The sequence below is a fragment of the Cryptomeria japonica genome, chromosome 6 (genome assembly GCF_030272615.1).
Source record: "Cryptomeria japonica chromosome 6, Sugi_1.0, whole genome shotgun sequence".
Classification (NCBI taxonomy): Eukaryota; Viridiplantae; Streptophyta; class Pinopsida; order Cupressales; family Cupressaceae; genus Cryptomeria; species Cryptomeria japonica.
The window spans coordinates 123,986,001-124,010,308 of NC_081410.1; the positions used below are offsets into that span (position 1 = coordinate 123,986,001).

A 24,308-nucleotide genomic window follows, 5' to 3' on the forward strand; every position below is an offset into this window, starting at 1 on the left:
TTTACAACCTTCAGAACCCCATGAAAGTCCATGGCGCACTGCATTTCTGTGATATTTTATGATGTCAAAAACCCTTCTTCTACACTCCAATATTTTCAGTGTCCAGGCTCCAGATGTCATCGAATCATTTTCAATCCGTCGTCGTTTTTTTTTTTTTTTTTTAGGCACTGTAATGTCCCGCCATACCACCTCCAATCGTGCGGTGACTTCCCTACTTCGTGCGGTGTAATTGGTTCTTTCTGCATTTGTGCGGTGATTGTCTTCCCTTCGGCTGCTTTTCTTCCTTCGGCATGTGCGGCTTTCCCTTCGGTAGCTTTTTATCTCCTCCGGCGGTTTTCCCTTCGGTAGGCGGCTTTATGCCCACGCGGCCCTTCGCGGCTTCCACCGCACGGTGGCTTCCACCTTCGGTGGTGCCACCGCACGGTGGCTTCCACCTTCGGTGGTGTCCACCGCACGGTGGGTTCCACCATCGGTGGCTTCCACCTTCGGTGGTGCCACCGCACGGTGGTGTCCATCGTTGGTGGTGCCACCGTACGGTGGTCTCTTTTCCTTCGTTTTTCTTTCTTTCTTCTTTTTTTTTTTTTTTTTTTTTTAATAATTTTTTTGACCGTACGGTCGCCTGTCATACGACCGTACGGTTTTTTTTTGTTTTTTTTTTTCCCCCTCTCCTAATTTAGATGTCTTAGAAAGTCGTCTGTTCGGGTCCCCTATCTCTGGGATTGCCCTTCATCCTTCTCGGTTTTCCTCGCTCGACAGTCTCCTGTTTTGGTCCTATACCTGGCGAGTCGCCTGCCCGGCCTCTCGAGTCTCCTTCCATCCTCTCGGGTCCCCCTCCGGACTCTCGAGTGTCTGTCTGGCCTCTCGGGTCCCCTGCGCGCTTCGCGTGGTAAGGTTTCAATTTGTACCCGTTGGTGGCCAATCTATTTTCACTGGTCATTGAAAGACCTGGAACCACAAATTCTACAGGGACCACGACCTCCTTCCCGTACATAAGAAGAAGAAGGATAATAAAGATTTTGAAGGCTGCGGCCTTCCACACAGGGTTCCAATCGGTGCCGACACTCTTCGGATTATTTACGTCGCCAGGGTTTGGGGCGTCTCCCTTCCAATATTCTTTGTATTCCGGCAGGTACACCTCTGTTGGTTGCTCTGGTTCCTCTACTTCGAGCCTGTAGCTTTGGAACATTTCGTAATCTTCCATCTGCCAATGGAAGAGCCCGTTAAGTGAGCATCTCTCATCTTCAGAACATCCCTCCAATTCTAGCACCCCTTCACTGTTCGGCTCCATCGCGTTCTTGCCCTTACTTTCATCGGGACCCCCTTCCCCTTTATTAGAGTCCTCCGAGTCGGAAGAGGCGAGCTCTTCGCCGACATTTTGGGTGTGTAGGTCAATGGTATATTTTCGCCCTCCCTTCTCCATGGAAAGTGTATTTTTCTTCCAGTTGTGGTTTACCCTTGCGTTGATCAACCACACTCTCCCCAGGATGGCGTCATAGCCTTTCTTCTTCGAGGGAATGACCACGAAATCTAACAAGAATGGTTGCGTACCAATTGTCACTTGCTGGGCCATCAACAGGCCAAGTGGCTTAATGCCGTGTTGGTCCGCTCCCACCAGGTTGAATGTGGGTGGCCACAGGGTGGGCTTCCCCAGCCGCTTCCATGTTTCTTCTGGTAGTACATTCACCCCAGATCCACCGTCCACAATGGTGTCCTTCAGAATGGTCCCACAGATACCCATTTCTACCACAGCTGGGTGTCTACCACTGCTCAAGGCTAGTAACATCGGGTCAGTCGAAGGGCTGACGGAAACCTCCACCTGTGGTGTACTCTTCGTAGCGGTGGCGGGAACCCCTACCTGTGGTGCACTCGACAATGCGGTGCTTTGCACATTGGTGAGGATGGCAGTCCTCAATTGTGGCATAGAGTCTAGAAGGTCTTTTACCTTTATCGGCACCTCTATCTGCAAGATTTGCCCAATGATGTTATTTTCCACTTCCGTACGGAATGATGTACTCGCCACCTCGTTGTCCCGTCGTTCGGTTGTCATCTCACGTTCAATATTGGCCTTTGCCTCCCGTAATCTCTCCTTCTCCGTACGGGGGTCGGGATAAGTGGCTTTTTTCGTCTGGGCGCGGGTGATCGCCAGTACTTCTTTCTCACCAGTCTTCTCAGCCTTCTCAATGTTGAGGAGATTCACCCCTGCCTGCGGGCAATTTGCGTCCTCATGGTCGCCTGGCCCACACCAACGGCAGAGGTGCTGAGGGGTGGCTTCCTTCGTGCAATCACGGGCGAAGTGCCCCCACTGATTACAGGCCCTACATTGGATAATTGGCCGGCCCTTGACGTCATACTGGATACGGCTTCCGTTATTGGTATTGTTGCTATTCCTTCCACCGCCGCGTCTGTTGTCCCGGTATCCTCCAGATGATGCATTATTGTTTGCCTCCGATGTGGATGGCTGCTCCTGCGCAAAGAGCACTTGCTGGTTACGTGCCTTCAGATTGTATGGGCATTCCTTCGTAGAATGACCCATAATCTGGCAGATGTCGCAAAATGCCTTCTTGGGACAGGCACCTTTCGTGTGGCCGCTCTCCTTACACTCCGTGCACCATAGTTCATCGTCCTTACTTGTAGTCCCCTTCATTGTCTTAAATTCTTTTAACATCCTTTCCATATCTTTTTGAAGGGCTGTGACTTTCTTCCTCGGCTTCTCGTCACTACTACTCTCTTCTTCCGATGTGTCATCATCTTCAGATGATGATGAAGGTCTATTCTTCTTCTTTTTGGCCGTCTTATTTTCACTTTCCAGGTCCATGGCCCGGTTGTATGCGTCGTCGTAGGATGTTGGAGGCACAATTTTCATCTTCCGTCGTAGCTTAGGGTTCAAACCCTCGACAAACCACCTCTTCTTCAAGCCATCGGCCGGTTGGCTTTCCATTTTCCCGACTAACTCTTTTAGTCGGCGCCCGTACGCCCGTACGGTCTCCTTCTTTCCTTGCTTTGTTCCGTAGATTTCGGAAACTATCTCGTTATCATCTCGGAGAAGCCGGAATTCCTTCTCGAATGCCTTCTTCAATTCATCCCACGTAGTTACACTGGTTTTATCCAAGTCTGCATACCAGTCAATAGCCACTCCTCTCAGTGTGGCGGGGAACTGCTTCATCCCTTCATCCTGGTCAGTCACCCCGTTGGCTGTCCAGATGGTTTCGCATGTACGGCAATGCCGTGCGGGATCATCTTTGCTATCCCCGTTGAATTTGGGTAACTTCTGTTTGGTCGCCATTGATGGAAATCGTCTACTTGGAGGTGGTTGTGGCTGTGTCTGCCCTCCGGTGCTACTCCCTCCGATGCTGCTAATGCCTCCTGTGGTGGTGACCAAAGGTACGGTGTTCTGCCTTGTACCTACCGTGCGGTTACTTCCTCCGATGCCGCTGATGTCTCCTGTGGTGGTGACCGAAGGTACAGTGTTCTGCCTTATACCTACCGTGCGGTTAACTTCCCCTTCGTCGTCACCCGTGCCAGGCTCCCTTCGGTGATCCTCCCTTTGTGGCACTTCGTCGTCACCCGTGCCCGGCTCCCTTCGGTGATCCTCCCTTTGTGGCGTGAGAGATAAGTTTTTGAACCGATCTCGAGTCTCTTCAACTAGTTCTCTCCGTAACCTAGTTTCCTCCAGAAACTCTTCAAGGCTTCTCGCTCTACCGTAGTCTGGCGACGCGTAGAAATTCCCCTCGGCTTCTGCACCTTCCGTGACACCTCCTTGGTTCCCTTCGGGCAACCCTTCGGCAGGTCGTCCTTCGGCAAGTTGCCTTAGCCTCCGTCTACGTTCTACACGTTGTTCCAGAATCAAAGCCTTCTGCGCAGCCTCCCACTCGTCGGTTTCTAATTTCTTATTTCTGTCTTTATTCAGTAAATTGGGCATTAATTGTGGTACAATTTCATGTTTCTCAAAACACAACACGTCTTTATTAATTCATTCTTTTGTATACAATCAACATAATTCTTCTGTTTCTAACAGTGTTCTTTATTTCTCTCCTTTCACAATTTAAGGATTATTTGTCCTTCGTCGGTCTTCCCTACGTCCGTCATCCTGGCGCTCATGAAATTCTCGTAAAATTTGCTGTTGTCGATTCTCCGGGTTTACTTCACCAACGGGTAGGCCCCTTGTGTCTGTGCGCCATCCGTGTCTTCCGTTCCTGAGTTCGTGTAGGCAACGGCGCCAAATGTTTACCTCACTGGGTAAACAGGAAGAATACAGAAATCGAACAGCAATGTACAATGCAAATATAAAAGAAGTACCAGAATAAGCTTTCCATTAATGTCAAAGGATGTTCATATTATATCTGTCGTCAACATTACATGTCACACGACTAACATTCCCTCCCACAACACCCGGAGGTGATACAATATATGATTGCCGAAGGGGTGCGACCCAACCGTCGCGACTCCAACTACCTACCCGTCGGCTAACTAACTATTGATAATTAACATTACTAACTATACACTTTTTCCCGATAACAAATTCCACCTTCTAAAAAGTGAAACTTATACCCTATAAGTGACTTCTAAAACATTATATTCACTCATTTCACCTCATTTGTGTTGCAAACAAAAGTTTATGAGAGCAGGTTGAAGAAAGGGTGAACAAAATTTGGCTTCCAAGATCAAAGAGGAGGAGTTCAACAAGTGTTGTAGCATCATTTCCATACATTTTCAAGCTTCCATTGGCTGCAAGAGGTAGGTTTTTAACATTTTTTTCCAACTATTTTTGTTTCACAAATTGTCAAACATGAAACTTGATTTTTTTTTCATTATTTAGTTTTTGTTTTTGAATATGTTTATATTATTTCTTGCCATAGGAACTAGAATGGCATCTACATCTTCCTCCATTGGCAATGAACAAATAATTGCAAAACAAAGAAATGATCCAAATTCTCCCTTATGGAAATATGTGGACATTATAAAACAACTTCTGGGAGGTGGGGGATTCCGTTGGAGATGCCATGGATGTGATGTTGAACGTAATAGTTCATATTATCGGGTGGTAGGCCATTTGTGTGGAATAAAAGGAAGAGGTATCAAAAAATGCCCTAGAAAAGATGGTAAACCTACACCAGATGAGACATTTATGAAATATATTAGAGAGCATGAGGCGGCAGAAGAGAGAGAAGCCCGTAGATTGAACCAAACCGCATCAAAGAAAACAAAGGGAATGCAAGGCCCTTCTAATCCTAGTATTGTAGTAGAAGACCACCCCTTCTTTGCCACAAATGAACCTCAAAGTGAACCACCCTTGACACGTAAAAGAACAAAGGGGCCTTTAGAAACCGCATTCCAAAATGAGAGTAGAGACAATGCTGACGAAGATATAGTAAGGTGCATTTATGCAAATGGGTTGTCTTTCAATGTTGTTCGCTCCCCATATTGGAAGCAAATGATAAAAAGTGTTAATGAGGCTCCAAGAGGGTATAAGGGCCCCGGTTATGAGAAGGTACGTGGAACATTATTGGAGAAAGAGGTGAAGAGGGTTGAAGATGCATTGAAAACCATAAGGGATTCATGGGTTGAGACAGGTGTAACAATTGTTTCAGATGGGTGGAAAGATGCTAAAAACCGTCCCTTGATCAATGTCATAGCGATGTCCCCTAAAGGGGCAATGTTTTTGAAAGTTGTGGATTGTGAGGGCCAAATAAAAGATGGCCAACTTATTGCAAAAATTCTCATCTCCGCCATTGAGTCTGTGGGACCCTGCAATGTTCTCCAAGTCATAACGGACAATGCAAAAAATTGTAGAGCTGCTGGTTTGTTGGTTGAGCAACGCTATGATCACATCTTTTGGACACCTTGTGCGGTACATTCACTCAATCTTATGCTACAAAGGATTGGGCAAAAAATAAAATGGATCAGAGATGTGTATGCAGAGGCTAAGGACATCCAGATGTTCATCACAAACCACCACATGTCTCAAGGGATTTTTAGAACCTATTCGAATTTGGAGCTATTGAAGGTAAGTGAAATAGTAATTTAATTTTACATTTTCTGATTTTTTTTAATTTTTCAATAAGCTATATTGTGTATTCTTCTTTAAAGTTTGGCTTTATTTTTTAATCATTTGGCATTAATTTGTGTTATAGGTTGCTGAGACCCGTTTTGCATCAAACACAATTGTCTTAAGACGACTTGTGAAAGTTAGAGTGGCACTATGCAATATGGTGATCAGCACCAATTGGACTATATGGAAGCAGCGTAGCACTGAGAGGGCAAAAAAAATTAGGGATAGAATATTGAATGAGAAATGGTGGGATCTTGTTACATATCTCCTAAGTATCACTGAGCCCATCATGAGCATGATTTGCTATACAGACATGGATAGGCCTTGCATAGGTGAGATTTATGATGGCATTGACTCAATGCTGGAAAAAATAAAGTTCACTATAAATGAAAAAGAGAATGACCCCCAGGAGAAATTCTTCAAAGAACTGGAAGCAATTATTGTAGAAAGGTGGAATAAGATGACCACTCCTTTGCATCTTCTTGCCTATGCCTTGACACCTAAGTAATATAGCAATCAGTTTCTTGATAAACCAGGAAGGATTCCACCATGGAGAGATCTAGAAGTATCTGATGGGTACAAGGCAGCATTTCTTAGACTATATCCCGATGGTGATTTGCAAGATGTTACAAATGAGTTCATAGAATTCGCAAATGGGAATGGTCTAAGCGTTCATGCACTTCGTCATAGATCCAAGAAGGATGCTCATAGCTGGTGGTACTTCCATGGCACATGCTTCCAACACCTACAACCCCTCGCTATAAAAGTTTTATCACAAGTAAGTTCAATTAATTAAAATTTTAAATTTACAAGTTTTAGTTTATTTATAGTTTACTTTGTCTTCATAGGTTGCTAGTTCATCTGCTTCAGAAAGAAATTGGAGCACATACTCTTTCATCCACTCAGTAAAGTGCAATAGGCTGCTATCAAAAAGAGCAGAGAATTTAGTATATGTGCATTCCAACCTACGTCTTCTTTCACACAAACAATGTGACTACACACAAGGGGAATGTAATGTCCCTACTAGTTAGAGATCACTATCCTGCAAAATAGTTTGTTAGAATACAACAGACATATATATATATATATATAACTAATCTAAATTGCAATCTAACTTTAAAATACTTAATTAACATAATCACAATTCTCATCTAATAAAAAAGATACGAATGCCATACGGCGATATGTCCTTAGGCGGCCATGAAGCTCGCCTTCTTGGAACCCATCTTGGTTCCAAGCCCTCCAGGAAGTCGAAGGTGAATTCGACTCCTGTCTTGAATGTAATTTCTTACATCCAAGCCCTCGAGGAAATCGAAGGTTAATTCGATTCATATCTTGAATGTAATTTCTTACATCCAAGCCCTCCAGGAAATCGAAGGTTAATTCGATTCCTGTCTTGGGTGTAACCTCTTACATCCAAGCCCTCCAAGAAATCAAAGGTTAATTTGATTCCTGTCCTCTTACACCCAAGCCATCCAAGGAAGACCCTAAGTCCATTCCTTGCCTTGGGTGATGCATCTCATCATCCAAGTCCTCAGAGGGGACCGGCTAGATCCGTCTCTTCTTAGTTGAACTCAGTCAACCAAGCCATATATATGCATATTGATATTCAGTATATACTGCCTACCAAGAATTATCATAACCCCTGCATTAGGCTAAGGGAATTTTCTACCACTAGCCTCCATCACATAACCAAATTATTGTTATTCATATAACCTTTTAATAACTCATTTCTTCATCATTTAATATATTAAATATATATTAACATCATTTAATCATTTATTTCTCTTTAATCTATCAAGTACTTGCTAATTTACTGTACTAGATAATTAGTCTCATTCTAATTCATTTATAAATTATTTACTTATTAATTAATTGCTAGTTATATGAATTATTATGTATTAGTGTAGAACAGTTTCTAAAACATATTATATTAATTATAAATATTATATTAATATCTATTATTATATCAATATCCATATTTATAACCCTTTTATTATTCCTTATTCTGATTTGAGTATATATACATATATATACATAAATAACTAAATGAATTCAATAATGTTGCCTCTAATTTATATATTTCCTAATTACCAATTCTATAAACTATTAGTACTCCCCCTACTTGTAAATACTAGTTATTAATATATTAAGTTGTTAGTAATGGCAGACAGATCTGACACATGTCAGATCTGGTCTGCCACTGTTATGAAATTATGTATACAGATTGCAGTTTATGTTAGTATTTAAATTCTGCATATGAACATTATCGGGTTTCATGGGCCTGATATATTTAGCATACTTACTAAACACATCCTCCGTACATACCACCCAGAACAGGGATGTTACTGCTTGTAAATTAATAACAGTTCTGACCTGATCTGATTTGATAGATGATGTCAGATAATGTCCCTCTCTTCTCCTTAAATATTTATATATTTCATATTTTTAGTTGTATGTAATTGCTGATAATAAGAAGTAAAGAGGGCAGATGATACTAATCCTCAACTGAGTAATAACCAATTCCGTAAATCTTCCCCCCGAACTCACACTCCTTATCCTCCCTTTATATCGTTACATCCCTTTTTGGAGAGAGGCGACTTTATGGTGGGAGGCGTTTATTCAAGGAGAGGTGCTCTTTTATTTTAATCCCATTAACATTTGTTAATAAACAAATATTTAATAGAGATCTATTGTTATTACTATATGTATGTTATAAATAAATTACTTTCGTCTTGATTATATACCCCGATCACTAATTATAATCATAGCCACTTATTAATATATTTTCCTTGCATTCACTTTAACAATCGGTGTTCTTTTATATGCTATAGTCGGTTGTTTAAGATAATCGACAAAAGCTTTTTATGAAGTCTTTTATTTTTATGGAGTCTTTTCTTCGACTCATTTTTCATAATGTGTATTCAGCGATCTTATTCCACTCTAATATTTTTAGTGTCCTTGCTCTAGACGTCATCGAATGATTTTAAATCTGGTCGTTGTTTTTTTTTTCCATTGTAATGTCCCTGTCGTGCCATGGTATTTTTCCTTTCACCCTCTTTTAAACTGCCACTGCTGTCACCGTGCTCCTTCAGGCCTACGGACTGTAATGTCCCGAGCCCGTACAGAGGTTATCTGTCGTACGATGGAGTGGTTTGTTGTACGGTGGCTGAGTCGTACCGCGACTGGGGTCACCTGAAGCTTGGTGTCGTACGGTGTCTAGGAAGGTCGTACGGTGAATACTGTTTGGCCATGCGAGTGTACGGTAGGTGAACACCCTCCGAGGTCGGTGACCTCCGTCGATGGTGGTCCACTGTACGGTGTCCCACCGCACGGCAGTCTACCGTACGGTGTCCCACCGCACGACAGTCTGCCGTACGGTGTCCCACCGCACGGTGTCTTGCCGCACGATGGTCCCGCCGCATGGTGGTTCCACCACCACTTTTTTTCTCAATTTTTTTTTTTCCGAATCTAATTGTCGAGTCTTTGGCTCGGGTCCCATGCCTCTGGGATCGCCCTTCATCGTTCTCAGTTTGCCTCGCCCGAGAGTCTCTCGCTTTGGTCCCGTGTCTCTCGAGTCGCTGGCCCGGCCTCTCGAGTCCCCTTCCATCCTCTCGGGTGTCCTTCTGGCCTCTCGGGTCCCCTACACGCTTCTCGTGGTAGGGTTTCAATTTGGACCTATTGATAGCAAGTCTATTTTCAATGGCCATCCGAAGACCCGGAACCATAAATTCTACAGGAACCACGGTCTCCTTCCCATACATAAGAAGAAGAAGAAGAATAAAGATTTTGAAGGTTGTGGCCTTCCACACAGGGTTCCAATCGTTGCTGACACGAATGATCTTGGGATTATCTACATCACCGAGGTTTGGGACGTCTCCCTTCCAATATTCTCTGTATTCCGGCAGGTACACCTCCTCTGTTGCTTGCTCTGGTTCCTCTACTTCGAGCCTGTAGCTCTAGAACATTTCGTAATCCTCCATCTGCCAGTGGAAGAGCCCATTCAATGACCCCGTCTCATCCTCAGAGCACTCCCCTAGTTTGAGAATCCCTTCGTCATTGGGCTCCCTGCAGCCCCGTCCTTCATTCCTCAGGTTGCCTTCTCCTTCACCCTTCGATTCCGAAGATGATGCCAGTTCCTCACTAACCAACTACGTCCCAAGGTCTATGATAAACTTCCTTCCTCCATTCTCCACAGACAGAGTGTTCTTCTTCTAGTTGTGGGTGGCCTTGGCTGCCACCAGCCACCCTCTCCCTAAGATCGCATCATACCCTTTTTTCTTTAGTGGGATTACCACGAAGTCCAGTATGAAGGGTTGCGTCCCGATGGTAACTTGCTGGCCCATCAGTGTCCCGATGGGTTTGATTCCATGCTGATCTGCTCCCAGTAGACTGAGTGTAGACACCAGCCACCCTCTCCCTAAGATCGCATCATACCCTTTTTTCTTTAGTGGGATTACCACAAAGTCCAGTATGAAGGGTTGCGTCCCGATGGTAACTTGCTGGCCCATCAGTGTCCCGATGGGTTTGATTCCATGCTGATCTGCTCCCAGCAGACTAAGTGTAGATGGCCACAGCGTCGACTTCCCCAGCTTCCGCCAGGTTTCTTCTAGAAGAACTTTCACTCCTGACCCACCATCGACGATGGTATCGGTTAGAATGGTGCCAAGGATACCCATCTCCACAATGGTCGGGTTCCTTCCAATGTTAACTGCCAGCAGCATGGGGTCTATTGCAGACCCCCCAGAAACATCTGTGCGGTGGTTGGTATTGGTGCGTGGTTGGGAGAGATTATTCAGCAACGCCATTCGTAATTGAGGCATCGTCTAGAGAAGGTCGTGTACCTTCACAGGCACCTCCAGTTTTAAAATTTGATTTAGTATAGCCTCCTCCACCTCCGGTCGGCTGGAAGTACTCGCCGTACCCTTCGCCTTCGCCCTTTCTCGTATCTCTTTCTCAATTTCTTCCCGTGCTTCCCGTACCCTTCGCTTCTCCGTCTCCGGGTTTGGGCACATTGCGTGTCTATCTTGGGCGCGGGTTACGGCCAGCACTTCCTCTTCTTTGGTTTCCTCGATATTGAGAAAGTTGATGCCGGACTTCGGGCAGGTGACGTCTTCATGGTCTCCCAATTCGCACCATTTGCACAAATATTGTGGGGCCTCTCCCTTCGGGCAGTCTCGGGCGAAGTGCCCCCACTGGTTGCACACTCTGCATTGTACCATCGGTCGGCCTTTGGAGTCGTATTAGATCCGGCTCCTTGTATTGTTATTGTTGTTTCGTCCTCCCCACCGGTTATCTCAGTAGCCTCCCGATGTTGCATTGTTGTTCGCCTGGGAGCTGCTGGTACCACCTGATGTAGTTGGTTGTTCCTGCGTAAGCAATACTTGTTGGTTTCGTGTTTTCATGTTGTAGGGGCATTCCCTAGTGGGATGCCCCATCAACTAGCATATATCACAATAGGCCTTCTTTTGGCAGGAGCCTTTCGTGTGGCCATCCGTCTTACATTCCGTGCACCAAAGCTCCCCTTCGTTGTTCTTGCTCGGACCTCCCTTCATAACCTTCAGCTCTTTCATCATCCTCAGCATGTCCTTCTGTAGGGCTTGCACCTTTTTCTCGGACTTGCCATCGCTGCTGCTTCCCTCGGAAGAGTCATCATCCTGGAACGAGCTATCCTTCTTTTTCTTCTTGGATGTCTTGGTCTCGCTCTCAAGATCCATCGCTCTATTATATGCATCTTCGTATGAGGTTGGTGGAACAATTTTCATCTTCTTCCGGATGGAGTGTTTCAGTCCCTCCATGAACCATCTCTTTTTCAACCCATCCGCTGGTTGACTCTCCATTTTCCCCAATAGTTCCTTGAGCCGCGGACTATAGGCTCGAACCGTCTCATTCTTGTTCTGCTTTGTGCCATAGATTTCGGCGACTATTTAATTGTTGTCTCTGAGGAGGCGAAACTCTATCCCGAACTCCTTCAGGTCGGGCCATGTGCCGACTTTGGCCTTATCCGTATCAGAGTACCAGTCGATGGCCACTCCCCTTAAGGTTGTTGGAAATTGTGTTACCCATTCGTCCTGGTCGGTAACACCATTCGCTAACCATATGGTTTCGCAACTGCAGCAATGGCAGACGGGATCTTCCTTCCCCTCGCCATTGAACTTTGGCAACTTCTGTTTACTGGCCATCCCACCGCTGGGTCTCGCTCCTCTAGTGCCTTGTGTGCTTGTACTTGGTGATCCTCCGCCTCCGCCTCCTACAGCTAACCCTCCACTCGTGGGTCCTCCGGAGAAGGTTGTTGACCCCGAACCGAACAAATTGCCTCCCGTACGGTACCCTTGTGCTCTCTCGGCACCGTCAGCCGTACCGTCACCTTCGGTCGTCTCCCTCCGGTTGTCCTCTGAAATGGACAAGTTCTTTAGTAGGTCTCTGGTAGCGTCGATCAAGTTTAGACTTCGCCTTGTTTGTTCCACCAACCCTTCACGACTTCTTACCCTACGGTGGTATTCTAGCGAACTGTAGAGTTCTCCTTCAGCACCCTCCGTGACTCCTAGGTTCCCTTTGGGCAACCCTACGACAGTGTAGAGAGTGTAATTCTCTCCGTCTATCTCTGCCTCCGTGACACCTCCTGGGTTCCCTTCGAGCGACCCCTCGGCAAGCTGCCTTAGCCTACGCCTTCATTCTATTTGCTATCTGAGATTCAACGCTCTTTGTGCCACTTCCCATTTGTCACTTTGTATCTTTTTATTTTTGTTCTTATTTAGTATATTTGGCATAAATCACTTCCGTACATAGCAAGCACACACCATGTACACAAAAAAAAAATTCTTTTTTTATTTTTTTTATTTTGCCTTTCGGCCACGATTTATATCAACAGTGTGTCGAGATTATTATAGGGTTCAATTTCCCCTTCGCCTCTTGCCATCACGCTCTGCGGCCCACGACGATTGTTTCTTTTGTGCGTCGTCGGCCTCTGGGTTAATCTCACCGACGGGTAGGCCTATCGTGTCCGTACGCCATCCGCTCCTTCCTTTCCCGAGTATGTCTAGGCAACGGTGCCAAATGTATGCCACATACGGGTAAACGATTAAATGCAGAAAGTAAATGCACAGAACATAATGGAAATATATTAAATAACAAGTCTCTGTATTAATTCAACAATCCATGTACATCAAGTGCTTATAACATTAAACCCAGATATGACTATCATGCTAATACTAAGAAGGAAAGGTATGCAATATATAATACCCGAAGGGGTGCGACCAACCGTCGCGTCCAACTGCCCTTCGGGACGACTAACTAACTGACTACCGTAACTCATTATTACCAACGACAACATAAATATAATATGACAACATAACATAATGATTATTCCCGGGAACAACAAGCAACCTTAAACCTTCATGTTGGTACTGGGGTTCTAGATAAGCCTGCAGAGTACTCCAACACATATTTGTTACTTCATGTTGTAGTTACTGGACTCACAAAGTTTACCAAACTCTAGTATACTATGAAGCAATCCTATGTCATTCAACATATCCGTCATAGATTTTCTTGGGTCCCAAGGTCTATGATCATCTCTAATCTTATCCCATGTTTTTGGAGTGGCTTCCTTATCCAACTTGAAAAGCGGATTATCATAGGTCATGATAGCTTCAACCTTGAACAAAGGATTATTAACAATTTGAATGCTACCTTGATTCCAAGGTCAGACTTATCTTATCGCTGATCCAAACTTTTATTAGCTGATTCTTTGGGACAATTGTCATAAACTTCCCGTGTGTAGTCTAATTCTTCTATCTTGTTAATTCTTCCTTTGACTTCTTGCCCTTTGAAGTGTTTAGTTCTACATTTTGATTTTCTACCTCTTGAAAGGTCTTATGAGCATCTGTGCACTTATCCTTTTCTTGCTTGTATAAATATAAATCCTCATGGTATCTAGCTGCCAATCTGTTTACACTTATTATCTTTGGTGCCTCATCCTCCAAAGCCTTTAACGCTATTTGTTGAGATCTTTGACTAGGTGAGTGTGTGTGAAGAACTCTTGATGCAATATTCAAATCACAATACTTAGTTTGAAAACTCATCTCTTGTACATCCAAGTGTCCATGCTTTTGCTTAATTTTCTGCAAGTTCTCTCTTGCTTGATAGTTCTCATTCCACCATTTACATAATCGTAGAGTCCTTTGTTTGATTTACTTGCCATTGAGTCATCAATGAGGAAACTTCCAGCACACTAAATAGTCGGTCAAGGTGATAAGAGTTTCCCAGAATGGGTCTGCAACCTGTACAATTAATTCTACAGCAGCAGCTAATCACTCCTGTGCGTTTTTGAAGGGAGACTAATGCAAGAAGTGGAGGTCGAACCCTTTACCAAAACGGTCAGCCTGTAACTATCACTTCATCTTATTGATTTGGTGTATGCTTCTACTGTAACTGTCTACCCACTGTGTGTTATGCGGCTTAGTCTTCAAATGCTGTCACTAATTTCAATTTACCCTGTGGCTGCGATTTGCCCAGACTGTTCCACTTTTTACCACTGTCATAATACCCCTTAATCGCTGTCAAAAAAGGACCCTGGGTAATAGTCTTCATATGCTGCGATAGAACCCACAGGCTGTCACTTCCAGTTCTGCGAACTTCCTTGAGCTGCCATGTCAAACTTGCAGTATCTACGCCTTACAAAGCACTAGCAATAACATTCCCAAGTAACACTATCTGATTGCAATAATATTATAGAACTGGAAACCAAGATACCTATTTAATTCTGCGATTTTCCAGCTAAACTCCCATAGTTCGATCTGGAACTTCTTATGCCCTTCTACACCTTCAATGTCAAATTGCTTTTAAAAAATTTCCCAAACGTGGTCTTTCACAGGCAAGAGAAATGACACATTTGAGGGGTGTCGTCCCCAAATGCCAAGGATTTCCAGAACTAATTCCAGAAACACAAATCCCAAGAATACCAATTTCCAAGATGCCCCAATCTGGATTAAATGCTTACATTTATAACTCTCATTGGGCTCATTTCCCAATACACCGCGAATGTGGGATAAATGAATGATATAATAAAAATTATTATCCCCTTATGTCTCCACCAAGAAAGGGTTACTTTTAATTTTCCCTTTTAACATTAGGCTTCAACATTAATTAATCACTTAAGTTAAATATTTAAATTTAACTTAGGAACTTCTTGATTTATTGCCCAATAAATTAATGGTCCATTAAATTTGCAATCCAGGTGGAAAATAAAATGTACCAAAATATTGTCAATCGATATTGCTTCAAAATTTACCAGACATTGAGCCCAAACTAACTTAATATAAATAGTAAGTTCCTGGAAAACCTATCAAATCAATTCCGATTGGCCTGAAACTGAATTCGCCTTGGCCAAATCCTTCACCAATCCCTGCAAAGTCCTAGTTAGCTCTTAGGACCATGGAAAAAAAGGCTAACGACAAATCGCCAAATGATTGCTAAAAAGGGGACATTACAGTACCACTGATTATCATTTGATCGAACTTAATATTCTTTCTTGGTAGCAATAGACTTGTTTCTAACTGATTGCAATACCTTGGGAATGTGATATCTCCCTTGATTGAATTTAAGCCTTCCTTCTTTGTCAGCGATAACTTTATTTGATGTGCGTAATGCCCATTGTTTTCCATGCCTTGGGAGGAAGGCATTGTTCATGGTTGACTAGCTTTAGGAATCGAATGGGGACATTACATGATCTCTTCAAAAACCATCACCAACTCCCCTATCTTTGTAGAATTCAAATTGTAGTCTATACTAAATCACTTTTGTAAGTTCTTTTATTTGACAAACATTAACATATTCAATAGTAATAATTGCTACCTAACTTAACCATTGTTTTTTTTTATTTTGATTCCTTGTAACTCTCTAAACACATTGTGGCTCCCTTGTAATATGCTGCCCCAAAAAAACCCGTGTCTCATGTAGGGGGACGTTTCCAAGACTTGGGGGCTTGGGGGAAACATCCCCCCACAACACCTCTTCCACCACCTCTGGCGAGGACACTGCTGGGTTGCTTGCTATATGTCACATGTTGTTACATATTGATTGCAACCTTTAACTTCGTGAAAACTATTTGGCCTTTCATGGGGCACTCATAGAGATGTTATATTGCAGATTTTGCCTTGAAGACTTCAATTCACCTCCATTTTTTACATCAACAGCACCCCCCACCACCACTCTGCTGCCGTCCCCCCACCGTCCCCTCGCTGTCCCCAAATTTAGGCCCTTGGTCCCCAGTCCCCCAAACCTGCCCCCCTGCCCCCTAGTCAGGTTACTTCATGGAATTTTGATTTGTTTTGTTTCTTGAAAGTGTTTGCAATAGTTTGGAAATGACAAATAAAGTGCAGATAACAGAAATATTTGGAGCTAGCTAATAACTCGGAAAAGTGACAATATTCAAAAATACAAAGAGCTAAAAAACAGATTTATATTCTAAGTTGAATATGCAAAATTTCTCAGAACTACAAGCAACCCAGATCATTAAATGACATTACATATCTAGTTACAACATACCCACAAAATGCGGCAATAAAATAGCTGGTGCTATTCATAAAATATGCAATTGGGCTGATAGAAAATGGATGCCACACCCTAGGTTCCACTTCATTGGCTAAACTGAAGTTATCTGTGTGTTCTCCAGATCTGACCGACCCAAAACAGAAAGATAAACTCTCCAAACCCTAGCTGATGAAGTCATTGGAAACCCAACATCCCTCTACACATGTATGGCCAGCATAAAGAAAGATAACAACTGCTCCAACACTCCTCACTCTCCTCAATCTGTGAACTGAAAATAAGCCTCCATGAAAACTCGCTGTTGTCATTCATATCATACGGCCTTGTGTTTGTAACTTCACCCTGCCACTAACAAGTTTTGCTCCTCAAAACATACGATGACCTCTTTGCATTGTTCAATGACGAAAATTATCCATCATGCGACATCATATTTGCATCGTACAACATCATTCCTTCAAATTATGAACCTCGCTTGTCCTTGTTTCTCATCATATGGTTGGCGAAGACCTTTGTTTGTACTAAATGATAACTTAAGATAATACTTCTTCCTAAAGTACACGAACTTTCCACTGTATGGCCTACAGTCTATGGCTACATCATATGGTTGGCAAAATATTTACCCTATCACAACGTGCAGCAACAACACTTTCACAATGTACGACAGAAGCACTCACCCTCAAGTTCCATCACAAAACTTCCTTGCCTGGTCGACATTATATGTTGGCTAAACACTCCAAAATATCTATTTTATTGGCTTTTTCATCATTGCGTTTTGCCTCTTAAAAATCATGAAAATGATTGCGCCATGAAGTTCTATATGGTTTTGAAGGTCTCAAATTGGGCTTGGCGATGAGGGCACAACTATATATTAACTGTTCATATCAAGCATTTGTTGGCTTTAGCTAGTTATGATTGTTAGGTAGTTATAAGCATTGGTTGGTTGATGGTTGTGTTCCTTTTGGCAACTGTCAGGTCCTTTAAATAGATTGTGTATTGTCAAGGGAAGTAGTATGATCTAGTCAGATCAACTCTGATCCCTGGCTGACCATCTGTGGTCTTCTTCTATATTAATTTTATGTTCAAACAAAGATATATTTTACTAATGTTTCTAGTATGCATTGTCATCTCTATTATTAATATATGTATTTATTTAATCAGATACAGCAGTAAACACAGGCTGATTTCTCTGTCCACTAAATCCTCTCTACAAGAAGCCTAATAAATTAATAATAATAATATTGACTGTTTTTTAACTTTGCAGGCTTGTGATATAAAAGACCCGACTCAGAATATCAAATGGACTGTACCAGAGGGAGGTGGGGGACCAGGTTATTCAGTCATGTAAAACATACTACTTTCTAAGTTAGGATGTAAAGATAAGGTATGAGCATGTCACTTAATCTACTTGAATAAATTTAGATCGATAAAAGCCTTTGTAAATTTTGTAAAGAATACTGTCACCAGAAGTCCTGTTAATATTTAATCAAAATATATGTCAAACAGTCTGCACTAATTTTCAGTACGGTTTTATTTTGCAGATAAGTACCATTATCACTACTTGCTACTTCTCTGTCTTCATCAAAGAACATACTTTCTTCAATACACCATGGAAAGAAGCCCGGTATACTCCTGGAAGGGTTTAATAAATGTTTGTTTTGTGCTGTACTATGAGGTCATTAATCTATTCTGTACTATGCGTATTCCGTAGTCAGTCTGACTCTAAACACAGACTTGGTCTCTGATAATGATTTCTGAAATAACTGGTTCAAACTCCATACCATCTCTTAAAAGAAACATACAGAAATATTAACTTTTTTTATGTACAACTTTGTTATTTATATTTTGGCACTCAGAATATTCAATTGCAACAACTGAAAAGGTCGTGGATGAGATTAAAATATCTCATGTTTGAACTGAGTGGATTTGAAGTCACAAGGATGTTCTGTTGGCAATTTCTCAAATCATCTGGCAAAAATTCCATTTGTTTCCTGAAGATGCTCATCAGTATACTTCACATTATGACAAATTTGCAAAATCGGAGATATTGAAGGATCTTGAAGTTTGAATTTTGCTGCATCTCTTACCAAATATGTCAATAAATATGCTTCATATTTTCTCAGCCTTGCAAAATCAGAAACATTGAAGTACTCTGAATTTGAATTTATTTCCATTGTTTCCGTTTAAATCCTTCTGGATTTAGCTAAGATATCATGATAGTCATTTTGTGTCATCTTTCAAGAGCAATTCTAGGAGAGTGAATGGTTTTAGTTTTCTTTAAGAGGCAAGATCTTTTTTTTTTGAATAAAAGAGGTGTATAATTTGATTCCGCCTGGATTCAGTATCATCAGTCATATTGTATTGACTTTTCTGGGAAAACCAGTCTTTGGGTATATGGACATGGTTTATGCCATGATAAATATTGGTGTTCCTGGATTCCTTGTTTGGGCTCATCATATGTTCACTGTGGGCCCAGATGTTGATATGCATGCTCACACTACTGCAGCTACCATGATCAGAGCTGTCCAAACTGGAATCAACACCTTTAGTTGGATCACCACCATGCGGGGAGATTCAATACGATACAAAACACCTATGCCATCTGCCGTAGGGTCCATCTTTCTGACCACAATAAGAGGACTTACTGGTATAATCCTGGCGAATTCCGGGCTAGACATTTCTCTGCATATTTTATATAAATCAGTTAAAAAAATTATCATTGGCTGTGGTAGTAAGCTGCAGGATGAAGTACAATGTAAATTATATATACCAATGAATACACTAAAACAGCTATTATTTTGAACAGTAACAACATCAAAAGCTACAAGATGGGAATATCATAGATTTTTAATACAAAGCCCTTTTCCAAAGCTATATTTGACACTTGTCAATCAGAAGCAAAAGAAATGTTTGTGTATCTGGTACGAGTTTGTGCCTGTTGGCCTTTGGTAGGAAGGTATATTTGTGCATTTGATTGCCTTGCCTCTTGTTCTTTCTATGCCCAAATCCATCCAGGAGCTTGTATTCTATCCTGAGGGCTTTGATTGGCATGCCTTGCTTTATATCTGGGGGCAATCTCATTGTATTTATTGAAAAATGAGAGAAGTCTGGTTTTTGTTTTGTTCAATTACATCAGTGAATTGTCTACTTGCATTTTATATTTACAGAATTTGTTCCATTGTTTCAGCCTTACACTGTAGGCTTGTGAAGTTTTGCATCATAAGCTTAAGGTGCTCGGATTGGCTTTCTAGGCACTCCTGAAGGACATGTTGGTTATGTTTCCACTGCTGAATGTATAACACCAAAGTGATACACCTTTGCGGAAGCTTAATTTGTGTAATTTAGGGTTCATTGTAGATAGCAGCTCATGGAGTTTGTCATTTATGTTCACCAGCACGATTTGCATGGTCTAGTCCATACTTTTTGATGGATTTCCTCTTTCTCAATGGAGGTGGTGGGTTTGTGTGTTAGTTGGGGCTGAAGTTTTGTGCTAGTCTCAAGTCTGGGCTAAGTTGGAATGGGTACACTCTCATTTATGATATCAACTTAGAAAAGTCCCAGAATTTGGACAGACAATGAAAGGGGCGTTTACTATTGAGGAGAGATCAGTGAATATAGAGGGCATGTGGGACCCTTTGACAAGGTCTATGGCACAAAGGACTCTAATTGGTGAATTTGGGGGCAAGTGGAAAGTAGGAGAAGCAAAAAGGACACCAAAGTGATACACCTTTGCAGTAGCTTAATTTGTGTAATTTAGGGTTCATTGTAGATAGAAGCTCATGGAGTTTGTTGTTTATGTTCACCAGCACGATTTGCATTGTCTGGTCCATGCTTTGTGATGGATTTCCTCTTTCTTAATGGAGGTGGTGGGTTTGTTTGTTAGTTGGGGCTGAAGGTTTGTCCTAATCTCAAGTCTGGGCTAAGTTAGAATGGGTGCTCTCTCATTTATGATATCAGCTTAGAAAAGTCCCAGAATTTGGACACACAATGAAAGAGGCGTTTACTATTGAGGAGAGATCAGTGAATATAGGGGGCATGTGGGACCCTTTGACAAGGTCTATGGCGCAAAGGACTCTAATTGGTGAAGTTGGGGGCAAGTGGAAAGTAGGAGAAGCAAAAAGGACAGATTTTGGCCAGTACTATCTGTTTTAAACAGAGTTGAAGATTGAGTGGATCATTGTAGGGTCTAAGTATTCTTGCTAGGATGCCAGTCATCACCATTCAGGTCAATAGAATGATAAATGTAATGGGCAACAGCATTGTACTTATAGCTTAGTGAAGTGGGTAGTGTATTCTCCATTTTTCTAGCATTAAACATCTTGTATATGTTCCTTGAATATGTTTCAGTAGCAAATTGTTAGCTTAAAGACATTTCTGGGATACTTTTTATTCTTTATATAGACTTTGATGGAGCTTCTTATATTTATGTTTGCCATAATTATCTAGGTCCCTAATGGACTTGAAAGTTAATTAGCGATGCATTGTCCAAGTCCTTGTGTTAGAAGGGTATTGAACTCAACTTCATTCACTTGATTGTGTTCGACTTGCACACTTCTGATTGGGGTGAGTTGGGTGGGCTCTGCCTCAATTTGAATGTCAGATTTGCATCTATGGATTGTGTAAAAGGAGATTGTTCTCTCCTTGGCTGACTGTGAGGGATGAGATTGGTCTTTTTCATCAAAACTTGATAGAGATTTATCATGTGTGCCCGGAGTAAAAGTCCTGTAGAACAGGTGTTCATGTTTGAAATTAAATAAGTTTTTTTTTTTTAAGGAAAAAGTGGAATAGAATAACCTGGTTTTAGTGTAATAATCATGCGTTTACAATGCATTCTATGTTTCATGATTTGTTTTATATTTCCTCCTTTTTCTTTCTTTTGCGGAGGCCGATAACTATTGACTCCTATTACTTCAACATTGAAGAAAAGTTCAATCCAATTTTTTATCTTTGTTTTATTCAATCCCCAATCAACATTTAAATTACATTGATTTTTTTCAAACACTTTTCTATGTAAGTACTAAATCTAGATATTGAACTTCATACATAAATATTTCTCCTTTACTATCATTTACAAATAAAATACAAATAATCATGCTGACTAAAGAATGAGATAGTATTCCACTTTTTATTAGTTAGTAAATTAGTAAATTTCATTGAGTATCAATGAAATGGAAAGGTTATAACCCATAAAACCCTTTGAGTATTCAAAAAATCATCAGGGTGAAACGAAAATATGAGGTTTAGATTTATTCATCTATTGAGATCTCGACAAGATATTCCTATTGATCGTCCATAGTTATTCTCTAGGTGATTTATATCACGAATAGGATAAAAGATCGATCAAAAGGCTTGTAGTGATTTATTTTGCATAAGAATGAGTCAACTTGACATTTGAGCACATCACTATGAAGTTTTTTTCTTTCTTATTTTAAGAAAGCATGGATTATTCTCAATCCTCTTCCTTCATACAAAGAAATGAAATTTTGTATTTTACAAACCATGTACTTTCTTCAAAAAAGTATTCGAGTGTTCTTGTTTAAGCCATATGAAAGGAAATTTTCATATACGGTTTTCAGAGGGGGAATTTGAGTTTACCTATCTCAATAAAGTATATGTTTGGTTCGAAGAGTGTCTCAAGATTTAAGCGATTGCGGATGATAGAAGCTTTTGCCTCTATTAAATACATAATGATTGAAGTTAACTTCAATTGGCTAATCCAAACTATGTTATTTAGAAAAAAATAAGCCACGTTTGACTTGGACACAAAACGTAATGAATTTTTGCAAGTCTCTTTGAGGTAGTGTTCCATGGCCATTGGGGACGGGGGGATGTGGGGACGGGTTTCGAGGATGGGGGACAAAGGGCCTAAGTTTGGGGAGGGTGGGGGGACGATGGCGGGGTGGTGATGCTGATATAGTTATACATATACTTATAGTACTTGAAAAACTAGTTGTGAAAAGATGTATAACAGTATAAAAATTACATTTCAAATGAACTATAGGAAATTAGTAAAATTACAAAATAGCAAAATTTGAGATATTAAATCTAAATACAAAGATTTCTTGAACGCTAATTGCTAAATAATATTTGACAAATGAAATTGTCAAATTGGAGATTTCTATCATATGAATATCTGATATCACAAGGTCTATAATGATGATTACATGATTCATCATTACAATGAGTAGCAAATAGCAATAGCATTACAAAAGACAAAATGCTCAAATTGCTCAAAATTAAAAAAAAAAAAAAATTCAATTGCTTTTTGAGTCTGATGTGTTTGAACGAGAGACTCCTGCAAGTCTCCTTGCCCCTTAAGAGATGCCCGGGAGTCTCCCAAGGAGTCTTGGAGACGTCGGATGGGAGATTCCTGCAAGTCTCCTCACCCCTCAAGAGACGCTTGGGAGTCTCCCAAGGAGACTTGGAGTCACCTGGGGTCTCCCAAGGAGACTTGGAGACATCGAGACGTTTTCACATCTCCAAAGAAGCATCGGTGATGGTGGCGGGATGGCAGGAGATGCCAAGTCCCCGTCTCCTCGTCTTAGAAATGTCCCCGTCTTAGAAACGCGGGCTTGAGGTGGGGGAAACGCATTTCCGTGGAACATTGGTTGAGGGTTTTGTAACATCTGTGGGTGGTTCCGGTTGCTTGGCGACGAGTAGGAGATATATGTTTGTATTCTTGCATGGATAGTGTCTAAATTATATCATTTAGCATCTAAATTTGTTTATCTAGTTAAAGATTGTTTTAAGTTGTCATTTCATTATATTTTTTCTTATTTTTTAGATAAAAATTAGTTATTGTATTTAAGAAGTTACTTTGATTCCTTTTCAAATGTATATTATGGCAAACGAGTGCAAGATTTCTTAAATTTGCATTATATAAATAGAACATTTTCTAAAATTCAATTTATTGTTCATCAATAAATTGAATAAACTCTTTCAAATATTCCCATTTTTTCTTTCATTAGAAAAATGATAATGTTTACATATTTGTGATCGTAAGGAAATCCATTTATTAGACTATTGTGCATTGGAAAATAGTTTTGTACATAGAGGAGATGATAATATTTCAGGTGCATATGTACAAAACAATAGTCATTTACTTCATTATGTGATTTTAAGATATAATATCTGTGTTTTTAATATAGTCATTTACTTCATTATATAATTTTAAGATATAATATCTGTGTTTTCTAATAGATAAAGAATGATATGAAGTGTTTGCGAACTGCCAAAGAATATCGGTATGTTTCAATGATATGGAGTGTTTGTGATCTTATCAATGTTGCTTCCACTAATTTGAAACAATTAGAAAAAGAATTGTTGCAGTTAATTTATTGGGCAGATTTATAACATAATATACATACATTTAGTGAACTGGATAAATAGCGCAGGTTTCAGTTGAGAATACACAAAACAAATAATCGCACATCTCCATTTTCTTTGAACCATTATAAGGAGAATTATGGGTAGACAATCATTGATGTTAATAGCCTAAGCAAAAATTGACAAAACGACCATTTTGAAATGCTCTCTCTTAACACCACAATATATTGTGCATGAGTGACAACTCTTCTTCTTTGTAAGAGAAAAAAATTGTCGAGTGTAAAATTTTATACTTGGGATACTCGGTGCCAATGAAGGCATCTTTCTCAGTAGCAAATATGTTTGTGTCAATTGTAGTTTGAATTGAAAACTCTCATCCTTAGCCTTT

General features: G+C 41.1%; 1 protein-coding gene across 2 annotated transcripts in view; it reads left to right on the forward strand.

Moving 5' to 3' along the window:
• LOC131029831 (electron transfer flavoprotein-ubiquinone oxidoreductase, mitochondrial) overlaps positions 1 to 18,667 on the forward strand; it is a 283,747-nt gene extending 265,080 nt beyond the window's left edge. For both annotated transcript variants that reach the window (XM_057960480.2, XM_057960481.2), the window contains 2 exons: positions 17,859 to 17,978; positions 18,136 to 18,667. In XM_057960480.2, coding sequence (XP_057816463.2) covers positions 17,859 to 17,942 — 84 coding nt within the window. In that variant the 3' untranslated portion in view covers positions 17,943 to 17,978; positions 18,136 to 18,667. The remainder of the gene's footprint in view (positions 1 to 17,858; positions 17,979 to 18,135) is intronic.
• Positions 18,668 to 24,308: the final 5,641 nt, after the last annotated feature.